Below are 15,203 nucleotides of genomic sequence, written 5' to 3' on the forward strand. Positions count from 1 at the left end.
TTGGTTGATCTCTCCCCCTTACCCCCACCCTCCCCTATCTTCCCTCTGAGGTTTGACGGTCTGATCGATGCTTCTCTGTCTCTGGATCTGTTTTTGTTCATTGGTGTATGTTGTTCATTATAGTCCACAAATGAGTGAGAACATGTGATATTTATCTTTGTCTGACTGGCTTATTTCGCTTAGCATAATGCTCTCTAGTCCATCCATGCTGTAGCCTGTTTGTGCATTGAGTTTTGTCCCAGTGACATTAAATAATCATTGTTGATTATTGGTTGTTTATTGAGTATTATATTTATCTAGGGGACCAGTGCACAAATTCATACACCTTGAAAGGAACTGTGGGCTGTGAGGCTGCTGTGGGCACAGGGGCAGGTCTCGGCCCATCCTCTGCGCCCCCACCCAGCCCTTCCCACTGCAGCCCCCAGTCCCCTGTCTGCTGGCAGCCTTGCTCCTGCCACTCCCGTGTGCTGATGGCGCTGGCCCCACTCACACCCACTAATGGTGTGGAGTGATTTGGGCCAGCGCCAGCAGCGGATATGAGTAGGGCCAGTGCCGTCAGTGGGTGCGAGTAGTGGTGGCCAGCCCCGATCACCCTGCAGGAGTCGGGTGTGTGTGTGTGTGTGTGTGTGTGTGTGTGTGTGTGTGTGTGTGGAGAAGCCCTGAGGGGCGATTGGGGCCATCAGCTGCCGCTCGCACCCGCTGATGGTGCCAAGCGATCGGGTCCAGCGCTGGGTGCCAGCAGCAGGTGCGAGTGGTGGCTCCAGTGCCGGCAGCGGGTGTGAGCGGGGCCAGCGCCAGCAGCAGGTGCAAGTGCTGGGTGGGACCGCGGTACACGGGAGCAAAGAATTTTCAGTAACCACCAAAGGCTCGCCCCGATGATAGCGATTGGCGCCCAGCCTTGGTCTGGCGCCCCCACTCACCTGTTTTACCATCCTGCTGTGTCTAATGCCCACCATGTTTCGCGCTCTGCCGCTAAATTTTAAGGATGAATATTGATAAAAATAACTTTTACTTATATTCTGCTTAACTTAGGCTGTTATTTTTTATTTTTATTTTAAACCATAATAAGAATATATTTTATTTCATATGTGGGTTGGTTAAATGATAATACTTTACATTTAAAAAAATTAACACAATAAAAAGTGTATTTCCATAAATGTACTTACTTGGTATTCCCAATAGCTCTGAAGTTAAAAAATATAGTGTACATTTAAATACAGAAGCTAAAAATTAACTTAGGCTTTTAAATATGCACTTTCTTTTATTATATAAACCAGAGGCCCGGTGCACAAATTGTGCATGGGTAGGGTCTATAGGCCTGGCCAGTGATCAGGGCCTTCCAGCTGCCAGCCGAGACCTTCCTTCCAGCTGCAGGTTGGGGCCTTCCTTCCCTGGCTGCTGGCTACCAGCCGGGATCTTCCTTCCCCAGCTGCCAGCTTCTGGGCAGGGCCTTCCTTTTCCAGCTGCTGGCTGCTGGCCGGGGCCTTCTGCACCACCCCCTGGTGGTCAGTGCATGTCATAGAGAGCGATTGAACTCCCAGTCTCCTGGTTGAACTCCTGAGGGGACACTTTGCGTATTAGCCTTTTAAATATATACTAGAGGCCTGGTGCACAAAATTCGTGCACTGGGGGGTGGGGTTTCCTCAGCCCAGCCTGCCCGGGAGCCCTCAGTGGATGTCCTATCGATGGCCACAGTCTGGCAGCAGAGGCTCGGAGCAGGCGTCCCGTGTGTGTGTGTGTGTGTGTGTGTGTGTGTGTGTGTGTATGTGCCTCCTGGGGACTGCCCCCAGCCGTGCCACGTAGGCTCGGAGCAGTTGCTGTGTGTGTGTGTGTGTGTGTGTGTGTGTGTATGTCTGCTGGGAGCCTGCCCCCAGCCACACCATGAAGGCTTGGAGCAGGCGCCCCTCTCTGTTGATCTCGCAGGCTCCTGGCCTCTACTGTGTGTTATACTCTCCCTTGAGCTGTGGCCAGGGTGGGGGGCTGCCTGCAGGCTGTCCTTTCCTGCTCTGGGATCGCCACGGTGACCCAGGAGCAAGCCCACATGGGGGCTGCATGCAGGTCTCCCTTTCCTGCTCACTGATCACTGGATTGCCAGGGCACCCGGGGTCAGGCCCTGCTGGGTGCTGCCTGTGGGCGGCACTTACCTGCTCTCCAATCGCTGTGGGGTCCCAGATGGGAGCGGGGCTTAGGTGGCACACGGGGGTCCTGGCTGGGGGCGGGGATTAGGCAGCACACGGGGGTCCTGGCTGAGGGCGGGGCTGCACACAGGGCCTGGATGGTGGCTCACGCTGTTCCGCCCTGCCCGCAGTATGCAAATTAGCCGCTATCTTTGCTGGCAACCAATTTGCATATCGTGCCAATTAGCCAATGGGAGGCGTAGCGAAGGTATGGTCAATTACCATCTTTGTCTATTATTAGATAGGACTAGAGGCCCGGTGCACAAAAATCTGTGCACTTGGGGGCTCCCTCAGCCCGGCCTGTGCCCTCTCGCAGTCTGGGACCCCTCGGAGGATGTCCACCTGCTGGCTTAGGCCCCAGGGGATTGGGCCTAAGCTGGCAGTCAGACATCTCTCTGGCAACCTGGGAGCCCTTGGGGGATGTCCACTTGCAAGCAGGGAGCAGGCCTAAGCTACATTCAGACATCCTTAGTGCTGCTGAGGAGGCGGGAGAGGCTCCCGCCACCACCGCTGTGCTGGCAGCCATCAGGCTGGCTTGTGGCTGAGCAGAGCTCCCCCTGTGGGACCACACTGACCACCAGGGGGCAGCTCCTGCATTGAGCATCTGCCCCCTGGTGGTCAGTGTGTGTCATAGTGGCCAGTCATTCCCAGTTGTTCTGTTGTTAGGGTCAATTTGCATATTACCCTTTTATTATATAGGATAGAGGCCTGGTGTACAGGTGGGGGCCGGCTGGTTTGCACTGAAGGGTGTCCCGGATCAGGGTGGGGTCCCGCTGGGTGCCTGGCCAGCCTGGGTGAGGGGCTGATGGCTGTTTGCAGGCTGGCCACGTTCCCCAGTGGGGACCCTCACCCCATGGGGATGTGGCCAGCCTGGGTGAGGGGCTGAGGGCAGTTTTCAGGCTAGCCACACTCCCCTTCAGGATAGGAGTCCCTACTGGGTTGCCTGGCCAGCCTAGGTGAGGGGCTGAGGGCTGTTTTCAGGCTGGCCATGCCCCCAGGAGACCCAAGCTCCCAGCCTCTCCTTTTTTCTTTTTTTCCCTGGGATTTATTTATCTTCTATAATTGAAACTTTGTAGCCTTGAGTGGAGCCAAGGGCCGGCCAGGGCAGGTGTGAAGCTTTGCTTCCTCCATCACCGGGGGCAACCCAAGCCTCCTCACTCCAGCTCCATGGCTGCCGTCATCTTAGTTGGGTTAATTTGCCTACTCACTCCTGATTGGCTTGTGGGCGTGGCTTGAGCATAGCAGAGGGATGGTTAATTTGCATGTTTCTCTTTTATTATATAGGATTACATACATTTTCATTATATTCACATATGTCTGGGTTTTTATACTTTCAACTTGTAAGAGGCATTTTTATGTACTCAAAGGACAAAATAAAACTTACTTCTCCTAGTTTTAATATTTTTGTATCATTGTAATTATTTGAATATGTATTTATTTATATTTTATTACAGACTCTAGAAGATCCAAATCCATTTGTATTGCAGACATTGGTTGATCAAAATGTAATCTCTTCTGATCCACTAAATAATAAGAGGAATTCAAGTCCAGTGGAAAATAGCTCTGACCAGGACCCTCCATCTGTGTTAAGGAGATCATCCAGAATTAAAGTAGGCAAATATACAAAGCACAAAGATGACATGTATAAGATACCAGAAAAGATTTTACCCACAATACTTGGCTGTGAGAGTCAAGCAAAAAACTCTTCAACTGAGACTTTCAGGTATGCTATGAAAATATATTTATCTACCAGGTATGCTACAGACCTTATAGATAAATCTATGCTTGGGACATTGAGTCAGTGTATAGTTACCCCAAGTAAAGAACTTTACTTTTTAGTATTGGTAAATTTTTATCTTGCAGTTGCTTTTTTCTTAAGCTAGAAAACACTTTTACTTCTTTTTTTAAAAATTTGTTTTATTGTTTAAAGTATTACAAAGAGTATTACACATCTCTCTATTTTTTTTCTCCCCTTGATCTTCCCCTGACCTCCCCTACCCCCAGTGTCTCTTTTTTTTAAATTAAATCTTTATTGTTCAGATTATTACTGTTGTTCCTCTTTTTCCCCCCATAGCTCTCCTCCACCCAGTTCCTACCCCACCCTCTGCCCTTACCCCTCCCACTGTCCTCATCCATAGATGTACGATTTTTGTCCAGTCTCTTCCTACAACCACATACCCCTTTCCCCCCAAGAATTGTCAGTCCACTCCCTTTCCATGCCCCTGGTTCTATTATATTCACCAGTTTACTCTGTTCATCAGATTTTTTATTCACTTGCTTTTTAGATTCAATTGTTGATAGATATGTATTTGCTGTTCATAATTTTTATCTTTCCCTTTTTCTTTTTCCTCTTCTTAAAGAATACCATTCAGCATTTCATATAATGCTGGTTTGGTGGTGATGAACTCCTTTAGCTTTTTCTTATCTGTGAAGCTCTTTATCTGACCTTCAATTCTGAATGATAGCTTTGCTGGATAAAGTAATCTTGGTTGTAGGTTCTTAGTATTCATCACTTTGAATATTTCTTGCCACTCTCTTCTGGCCTGCAAAGTTTCTGTTGAGAAATCAGCTGACAGTTGTATGGGTACTCCCTTGTAGGTAACTGAGTTTCTTTCTCTTGCTGCTTTTAAGATTCTCTCTTTGTCTTTTGCCCTTGGCATTTTAACTATGATGTGTCTTGGTGTGGTCCTCTTTGGATTCCTTTTGTTTGGCGTTCTCTGCGCTTCCTGGACTTGTAAGTCTATATCTTTCACCAGGTAGGGGAAGTTTTCTGTCATTATTTCTTCAAATAGGTTTTCAATATCTTGCTCTCTCTCTTCTTCTGGCACCCCTATAATGTTGGTATGCTTGAAGCTGTCCCAGAGGCTCCTTACACTGTCTTCGTATTTTTGGATTCTTTTTTCTTTTTGCTTTTCCGGTTGGGTATTTTTTGTTTCTTTGTATTTCAAATTTTTGACTTGATTCTTGGGATCCTCTTGTCTGCTGTTGGATCTCTGTATATTATTCTTTATTTCAGTCAGTGTATGCTTAATTTCTAGTTGGTCTTTTTTCATATCCTCCAGGGTCTCACTAAATTTATTGGCGGTTTCCAAAAAAATTCTTGAAAAACCTTAAAAGTGTGGTTTCGAACTCTATATCCAGTCATTTGCTTTCCTCCATTTCTGTCATTTGTGACCTGTTTCTTTGTCTCCGCATTTTTTATGTTTCCCTGTGTTGGTAGAGTGGCTTTGTGTGCTAGGTTTCCTATAGGGCCCAGTGGCTCAGCCTCCCCAATTACCTGAGGTGGACACTCTTGGTGCACCCCTTTGTGCACAGTCTTGTTGTAGTCTTGTTGTAGTTAAGCCTTGATTGTTGTAGTTATTACTGGGAGGAATTGACCTCCAGGCCAATTGGCTTTGAGAATCAGCTGTGTCTGCAGTGGGAGAACTTCTGTGCTAAAGATACCCTTCTGGGGCAAGACTTGCTTCAGTGGGGCTTTGGTGCTCACTGAGTCTGCCCCCTGAGTGTGTCCTTTATGGATCTGAGGAGTTGTAATCTGGATGGTCCCACTCTGACCACTGGGTACACTGGCTCTTGGATCTAAGGAGGTGCTAATCTAGCCTCTGGCTGAGGCTACCCAGCAGGAGCTACGAAGAGATCTGCAGATTCCCTTCCTTGTTTGGGGTTTGGAGGTGCCCAAATGAGGCCCAGCTGTGAAGCAGTGCAAGCTGCTGTGGGACCTTGGACCTTCTCTTGGAAGTTCTGGGTCTGTCTGGCCCAGCTGCAATTTGTTAGGTAATTTTCAGATTGCAAAGGGCCAGGGCATTCATATGCAAAAGCCTCTGCTGCAGTCTGGGTGGGGCGGGGTCTCAGGGAATCAACAGGGCGGAACAAGCAGCTATGGCTGATCCTCAGCCCTGCCCTAAGGGGCCCCTCATCTCAGTGTCCCGGTAATTGCTGCAAGCACCTCTGAGGGAAAGCCGCCTTCAAGTTCAGAGTTCTGCCTGCTGCCAGACAGTCCAGTTTCTACACGTATGAGTCCTGGGTCCCCAGAGTTCAGAGCAGTCGGGTCTTGTGACTCCCTCCCGATTCAAAAAGACAGCTGTGTCCTCAGGTGCCAGCCCCTCTCTGCGCGCGCTTGAGCCTCCGTACCTCTGCACTTTACTTCCGCAGCTCGTCTGAGTCTCAGTGTGCTTTTCTCTTTCCTTCTAGTTATAGAATTTCCACTCAGCCAGCCTTCCTGTGGTTCTGGATGATGTCCGTTTTGTCTTTCCGTTGTATTTTGAAGTTGTTGTGGGAGGCAACAGTTTCTGGTGTTTACCTATGCCGCCATCTTGGTTTCTCCCCCAGTGTCTCTTTTACTTTTTTATTTTTAAGACAAAGTAATGGAGACTTGTATTTCAGTCTAACACTAATTTTCTTTGTTTTGGCTTTTTTTAGTAAGTTTTAGATAACTCATCACCATACATAGTTACAGTTTTTTGAGTTGAGATGAGAACTTTTAAGATTTACTTTCTTAGCAACTTTCAAAAATCCAATGCAGTATTATTAACTACTAGGAGTCCAGTGCACAAATTTGTGCACCTTGAAAGGAACTGTGGGCCCCGAGACTACGGTAGACACAGGGTCGAGTCTTGGCCCATCCTCCATGCTCCTGCCTGGCCCCTCCCACTGTGGCCACTGGTCCCCTCTCTGCCTGCTGCCCCAATCCCACCAACGCCGCTCCCACGTGCTGATGGCGCCAGCCCTGCTTGCACCCGCTGACAGTGCGGAGCGATTTGGGCCAGCGCTAGCAGCGAGTGCAAGTGGAGCCAGTGCTGTTAGGGGGTGTGAGTGGCAGCTGCCAGCCCCTATTGCCCCTCAGGAGCAGGGGGAGGTGAAGAAGCCCTCAGGGGCAATCAGGGCCGGCAGCTGCCATTCGCACCTGCTGATGGCGCTGAGAGATCAGGACTGGTGCTGGGTGCCAGCAGGGAGTGCGAGTGGAGGCTCTGGCACTGGCTAAAGATGTGAGCGGGGCTGGCGCTGGCAGTGGGTGCAAGTGGTGGCTCTGGTGCCAGCAGCGGGTGCTAGTGGGGCTGGCGCTGGCAGCAGGTGTGAGCGCGAGGCGGGACCATAGCACGTGGGAGCCAAGAATTTTCAGTAACCACCAGAGGTTTGTCCTGATGACAGCAACCAGTTCCCAGCCTTGGCCTGGTGCCCCTGTTCACCTGCTCCCCAATCCTGCCACAGCTGACGCCCGCCATGTTTCATGCACACCCCTGGTGGTCAGTGCACATCATAGTGACCAGTTGTTCGGTTGTTCCAGTTCCACTGTTCAGTCTGTTTTCATATTAGCCTTTCATTATATAGGATAGTCACTGCTGTACATTATATCCCCAGGACTTATCTATATATATATATGTATTTTTAAATTTTTTTTTTAAGAGAGAGAGAAAGGAATGGAGAGGGATGGAGAGATAGAAACATTGATGAGAGAGAAACATTATCGATAGGCTCCCTCCTGCATACCCCCCATTGGGGATCAATCCCACAATCTGGGCATGTGCCCTGACCAGGAATTGAACCGTGACCTCTTGGTTCCTAGATTGATGCTCAACCACTGAGCCACACCGGCAGGGCTGGACTTATTTACATTTTTTGGGGTGAACATTAGTAAATAAAATTGTATAGGTTTCAAGTGTACAATTCTAAAATACATCATCTGTGTATTGCATTGTATGTTTACCACCCAAAGTCAGATCTCCTTCTGTCACCATATATTTGTCCCCCTTTACCTCTTACTACCCCTCCCTTTCCCACTATATTATTGTCTGTGCCTATGAGTTTTGTATGTTGGTTTTTCTTGTTTGTGCATTTGTTGCTTTCAAAATTGATATACAAAAATCTATTGCATTCCTATATACTAACAGTAAAATTTCAGAAAAAGAAATGGAAAAAACAGTTCCAGTTGCAAGAAAATTAAAACAGCTAAGAATAAACTTAACAAAAGGTGAAAGGACCTATACACTGAAAACTACAGGACATTATTAAATGAAATTAAAGAAGATACAAAGAAATGGACAGATATTCTACATGCATGGATTAGAAGAATCAACATAGTTAAAATGGCCATATTACCCAAAGCAATATACAGATTAAATACAATCCCCATCAAAATCCCAATGGTATTTTTTAAAGAAATAGAACTAAAAAAAAAAATCACCATATTTTTATGGAACCACAAAGACTCAAAATAGCCAAAGCAATTCTGAAAGAAAAAAAAAAGGATAAAGTGGGAGGTATCACACTCCCTGACTTCAGATTATACTACAATTAGTTTGAGACAGTAATCAAAACAGCAGTGGTATTGGCAGAAAAACAGACACATAGACCAATAGAACAGAATTGAGAGCCCAGAAATAAATGTGAACAAATAATTTTTTACAAAGAAGCCAAAAACATACAATGGAGAAAATGGAGCTTCTTCAATAAACAGTGCTGGGAAAATTGGAAACCACATACAAAAAATGAAACTACACTACTATTTGTCACCATATACAAAGATCTATTTGTGTTATAACTAGAAGTGTATACCTTGTGACCACCTTCACCCATTTTATCCACTGATCCTGCAACCACCAATCTGTTCTCTGTATCTATGAGTTTGGGGTTTTTTAGATTTCATGTATAAGGAGATCATATGGTCTTTGTCTTTCCGTGTCTGACTTATTTCACTTAACAATACCCACAAGGTCCATCCATGTTGTAAAAAATGACAGGTTTTGCCCTAGCTGGTTTGGCTCAGTGGATAAAGCATTGGTCTGTAGACTGAAGAGTTCCAGGTTAGATTCCAGTCAAGGGCACATACCTGGTTTGTGGGAAACAGCCGATCAATCAATGATTCTCTCTCATCATTGATGTCTGTCTCTGTCTCTCTCTCTGTCTCTCTCCCTCTCCTTCTCCCTCTCTCCCTCTCTCCTTCTCTCCCTTCCTCTCTGAAATCAATAATAATAAAAAAAAAGATAGGGTGTTGTTGTTTTTTTCCCCTTTCTATGGCTGAATGATATTCTGTTCTATATGTATACCACATTTTCTTTATCAAGTCATCCAACAATATAGATTGTTTTTCATGTCTTGGCTATTGTAAATAATGTTGCAATGAACATGAAGGTGCAGATAGCTTTTCAAGATCGTGATTTTGTTTCCTTTGGATAAATACCTGGAAGCGGAATTGCTGGATCATGTGGTAGTTTCATTTTTAATTTTTTTTTTAGGAAACTCCGTTCTGTTTTCTGTAGTGGCTGCACCAATTTATATTCCCAATAACAGTGCACAACCATTCCCTTTTCTATCTGCTCACCAACACTTGCTATTTCTTGTCTTTTGATAATAGCTACTCCACAGGTATAAGGTGCTATCTCATTGTGGTTTTGATTTGCATTTCCTTGATGGTTAGTAATGTTGAGTACCTTTACATATAACTCATGTACATCCATTGGCCATTTGGATGTCTTTTTTTGAAAAAGGTCCTTTTAGTTCTTCTCCCATTTAAAAAATATGTTTTTTTAATTGATTTTTAGAGAGAGAGGAAGAGAGGGGGATAGAGAGATTGAAACATCAATGAGAAACATCATTGATCGGCTGCCTCCTACATGTCCCCTATTGGGGATCCAGCCCGCAACCTGGGCATGTGCCCTCACCGGGAATTGAACTGGTGACCTCTTGGTTCCTGGGTCAATGCTCAACCGCTTAGCCGCACTGGCCAGAACCTCTCCCATTTTTAAATCATATTTTATTGGCTATTGAGTTGTATGTTTATATATTTTGGATTTTAACCCCCTTATCAGATATATGATTTGCAGATGTTTTCTTCCATTCAGTAGGTTGCCTTTTCATTTTATTGATTGTTTCCTTTGCTCTGCAGAAGGTTTGTGTAGTTCCACTTGCTTGTTTTTGTTGCCTTTGCTTTTGGTGTTAATTTCAAAAAATAATTGCCAAGACAAGTGTGAAAGTGCTTACCCCTATGTTTTTTCCTATGAGCTTTATGGTGTTAGGTCATACTCTCAAATCTTTAATCCATTTTGAGCTAATTTTTGTGTATGGTGTAGGATCATGATCCAGTTTTATTCTTTTGCATGTGGCGGTCCAGTTTTCCCAATACCATTTATTGAAGAGACTATCTTTTCTCCATTGCACATTCTTAGCTCCTTTATCATAAATTAATTGATGCATGATTAGGTTTATTTCCAGGCTTCCTATTATCTGCATGTCTGCTTTTATGCCAATATTTTGCAGCTTTTGATCAGTGCCATACCACATGGCAAGTTCTTTTTCTTGCAAAGAGCCTGCCTCTTTTTCCCTAGAAGGTAAATAGAGTGGATAGTCGCATGTCAACTTGGAGAGTGAGGGGCAAGAGACTCAGAATACACTTGCAGGTGACTTCCCCTAAAGGAGAGAAGCACACAGGTGCCACAAAGAATAGGCTAGAAACTATAATGACTAGCATACCTGCCACAGATTTATCCGCTGTTTTCTCAGGAGCCATCTCCTTATTTAAAATTGCTGTGCTGCTTGACAACAGCTCAGTAAAATACCTTTGAGTTTTAAAAATTTAGTCAGAATTTGATATGGCTCTCTGTGAATGGTTATAGAGAACATGAGAATAATTTTAAAAAATAAATTTTTTAAAAATTTATTTTTCAAGAATGCAGGGTACTGCTTTAATGATTGAAGGTAAAAGGAAGAATATGCATTCATCCAGACTGAAGAGTGAAGAACAAATCTGGAAAAATGGAAAAATTAAGAGACAGAAAGGTGAGGAACATTTTATTTCTTTAAGCAGTTACTTACAGAAACATAGAATTCTGGTACTAAAAAAGATTTAAAGATTATCTATCTCAACGTTTTCATTTTACTGATGCGGCAATTCAAGGAGGTAGGTTAAGGATTTTTCCCAGCTATGCACAGCTCATCAGTAGCATAATTAGGACTTGATCCTGAACTTTTGGCTCATAGGCTGGTATTTTTTCTATACTTACTGGAGAGAATAGTTTTAGAACCCTTTTAAAACTTAGATGTCTGACTTATATTAATTACATAAAAAGGATATATTGGCTATAGAGGTCATCCCTGAAAAGTGAGCTGTCCCAGCACCATAACAGACCCCTAGTGCAGGGTCCAGAGCTGGGAAGAGAAGTCCCCATACTTCAGGCTGTAAAACCCATCAGGAATTGTGCCTGAGTGACATGGAGGCTGCTGGAGTCCCAGGCAGTTCCTCTTAAAGGGCCCACTCATTAACTTATTTGGACTTACTCCCTCTGAGCTACCTCATTGGGGCAGCAGCTTGAAAAGAACCAGGGACATAAGGGAGTAACTAATTGTCTGGCATCAGTGCAAAAGCTTCTGGAGAAGCTTTCTTCCAGACAAAAGTGCTGACAGAGCCACTGTTCCTTTGCTGAGCCCTTCCCCAACAGAACTGACAGTTGGTGACGTACTGAGTCTCCATCAACTGGGTTCACACTTTTCATCCCATCCTGGTGATTCCCTGAGATCCTACCCTACCCAACTTGGGGGCTCATTCAAGCCATTTCCAGTGGCTTTTCCATACAACTCTCCTCTCTTCAGACTTTCCTAAAATCTTTCAAACAAGAAGCAGCCACCTCAGTACACCCCATACATCTTGCTAAGTGGTACCAGGCCTGGCACTAGTAGCAGCCTGCCTTAGTTCAGAGCTTGGCCTCTCCTGAGTACCTCCAAACCCAAAACAAGTAGCAGCCTTCTGCAGATCACTCTGTAGCTTATGCTGGGTGGCCCCATGTCAACTTCTGCACAGCAGCTCTTCTGCTGTAGTCACAGCTGGTCCTCACAGCCAATTGGCCTAGGGGTCAATTCCTCCCAGTGATGCCAACAGCAGTCAAGGCTCAACTACAACAGCACAGTGCACACAGCCCACACAGGGATGCACCTAAAGTGCCCAGCTCAGGTGACTGAGGAGATGAGCCATTGGACCCTCAGGACACCTAACACAAAGCCACTCTATTAAGACTGAGAGACATACCAACTCTACCTAATACATAGAAATAAACACAGAGAAGCAGCAAAATGTGTAGACAAAGAAACATGTTGCAGTGAAAGAATGGGAGAAATCTCTAGAAAAAGAACTAAATGAAATGGAAGCAAGCAAACTACCAGATATGGAGTTTAAAACAATGGTTATAAGGATGCTCAAGGAACTTAGGAAGAAATTCAAGTAACTTAGTGAAACTTAAAACACCATGACAAAGGACATTGGAATCATAGAAAAGAACCAGTCAGAAATGAAGGATACACTAACTGAAATGAAGAATCAACAGTAGAATAAATGATGCCTAGAATCAAATCAGCGATTTGGAATATGAGGAAGCCAAAAATGCCCAATCAGAACAACAAAAAGAAAAAAAGAATCCAAAAATAAGAAGATAGTGTAAGGAGCCTCAGATACAACTTCAAGTGTACCAACATGCACATCATGGTGGTGCCAGGAGAAGAGAGGGAGCAAGAAATTAAAAACTTATTCTCAACAATAAAGGTTTTAAAAAAAGGAAAATCTGTTAATCTTCTCATATATGCACCTTTCATGGGTTTCAATCAACATAAACTGCTCAGATGATTTATAACTTCAAATTAATGTTTGTCTCTTTCACCTTATTTCATGTAGATGTTATAGTTGGGTTAATCGATGAAATACTCTTTCATAATACAGTGTATATCTATTCCATTGACTGGATTCACTGTGTCATCTGTATTCCTCCTGATTTTCAAGTAAGGGTTATTATTTTTTGGTTTCTTTTGTTCCTTCCCTCTTTTTAGAAAAAGCGAAGATGAATAACATACCTCTTTCTCTCATTAACCGGAGAAACATTTTTGGAGAGAATTTACTGCATAAGGCTGCTCTTCTCAATGACTTTCATCTTGTTCATCATTGTATTGAAAAAGGAGGAAATGTTAATCAACCAAGTTATGCTGGTAAGTTGGGGTTACCACCCACAGTTATTTTGAAAGTGGTTTGTAGTTTTAGATTAGTTACTACTATGAAAGTATGGTAAAGTGAGCCTAAGGCAAGTCTCAAAAGCTTCCAGGTAATTTTCCTGCACAGGTACTCTTCAACATCATCTCCCGGGGAAGTGGGAAGTGGAGGGAGCAAGAGAAGAGCATTATATTTCATCTTCAGTGATTATGCCTGCCTGGGGCCCATCGGGTAGGCTGTGTGCAGTGGCATTACAGAGAAGGATGGATCCTGAGGCTGGCTTGCTGCCTTTGCCTGGGCATTGTTACTAGGCACCTCATATCTGAGTGGAAAATGAGGTCAAAAGCTGAAAGAAGCTAATGGTACACTGAACTTGGGAGAGGCTGATGATAAAATGAAAAATGTACAGAAGTAGCAGTGGCCAGGGAAATGGGTCAAAAACTAAATATTAGAACAAAATATTCTAGCACCCCTGTATACAATGGTTTTTGGAGCTCTGTGTCAAAAACCAGAAGATAGAGACCAATATTTATTTCATCTTATTTCACATTTACCCGTCTAGCAATCTCTTCGTTCATCAATCAATCCATCTTTATGTTGATATATTTCAAAGAAAGTTATAGACAGTATATTTCTCTATTCTATTCCATTGATCTATATGTCTGTTCTTGTGCCAGTACCAAGCTGTTTTAAAAACAGTGGCTTTGTAATACAGCTTGATATCTGGTATTGAGATCCCACCTACTTTGTTCTTCTTTCTCAGGATTGCTGCAGCTATTCGAGGTCTTTTTTTATTCCAGATGAATTTTTGAAATGTTCGTTCTAGATCTGTAAAATATGCTGTTGGTAATTTAATGGGGATTGCATTGAATCCATAGATTGCTTTGGGTAGTATGGACATTTAGATAATATTGATTCTACCAATCCATGAACACGGTATGTTCTTCCATCTGTTTATGTCTTCTTCTATCTCTTTTTTCAGTGTCCTGTAGTTTTTCGCATATAAGTCTTTTACCTCCTTAGTTAAGTTTATTCCTAGGTATCTTAATTTTTTTGGTGCGATGGTAAATGGGATTGCTTTTTTAGTCTCCCTTTCTGCAAGTTCACTATTGGTGTAAAGTAATGCCTTAGATTTCTTGGCATTAATTTTGTATCCTGCTACATTGCCGAATTCATTTATTAACTCTACTAATTTTTGGATGGAGTCTTCAGGGTTTTCTATGTACAGTATCATGTCATCTGCAAATAAGGACAGTTTTACTTCTTCTTTTCCAGTTTCGATGCCTTTTATTTCTTCTTCTTGTCTGACCGCAATGGTTAGTACTTCCAGTACTATGTTGAACAGGAATGGTGAGAGGGGGCATCCCTGTCTTGTTCCTGTTCTTAGGGGAAATGGTTTTAGTTTTTGCCCATTGATTATGATGTTGGCTGTGGGTTTGTCATATATGGCTTTTATTATATTGAGGTATGACCCTTCTTTTCCTACCTTCTCATGTTTTTCTGCAACAAAGTTGGGGTAGAAATTTGATTTATCCCTCAGATTTTTTGAATTCACCAAATAATACAGGTTGTTTTCATGGTTGATTATCTTATCTCATATAATAAAAATATTTTTTAAAGAAACAGCTTAGAAAAAAGGAGACACATGTAATACTCCTTGCAATACTTTAAGCAATAAAACAATTAAAAAGAAACAGCTTAGAATTTGAGTTTTTATTTTAAGGCTAAGCACAAAACATTATTAAGATGTATTAAGATGCCAAATATAAACAAGTACCATTTTCTTTTTGTACAATAGGTTGGACAGCACTTCATGAAGCTAGTGTAAGGGGATTTTATGAGACAGCAAGTGAACTAGTAAAAGGTGGAGCAGATGTAAATGTCAAAGGAAAAGACCAAATCACTCCCCTACATGATGCTGTGATGAGTGGACGTTATAAGGTACTATGATGCTTTCGTTTGTGGAGCAAATGCTACATTCTGCAAATCTTAAAAAGCTCTGGCACCAAGCAATAGGAAAATAGGAATTATTTTAGATCATTCTGCTAATCAGTATTCAAAAT

General features: G+C 43.5%; 1 protein-coding gene across 1 annotated transcript in view; it reads left to right on the top strand.

Annotated features, from left to right (window-relative positions):
* The window catches only part of ANKRD31 (ankyrin repeat domain 31), a 117,283-nt gene that overhangs the window by 37,909 nt on the left and 64,171 nt on the right, over window positions 1-15,203 (top strand). The window contains exons 10-13 of the mRNA XM_059694307.1: window positions 3,632-3,900; window positions 10,840-10,949; window positions 12,984-13,139; window positions 14,939-15,081. Of these exons, the coding sequence (XP_059550290.1) occupies window positions 3,632-3,900; window positions 10,840-10,949; window positions 12,984-13,139; window positions 14,939-15,081 (678 nt within the window). The remainder of the gene's footprint in view (window positions 1-3,631; window positions 3,901-10,839; window positions 10,950-12,983; window positions 13,140-14,938; window positions 15,082-15,203) is intronic.

Source organism: Myotis daubentonii, chromosome 4 (genome assembly GCF_963259705.1).
Source record: "Myotis daubentonii chromosome 4, mMyoDau2.1, whole genome shotgun sequence".
NCBI classification, from domain to species: domain Eukaryota; kingdom Metazoa; phylum Chordata; class Mammalia; order Chiroptera; family Vespertilionidae; genus Myotis; species Myotis daubentonii.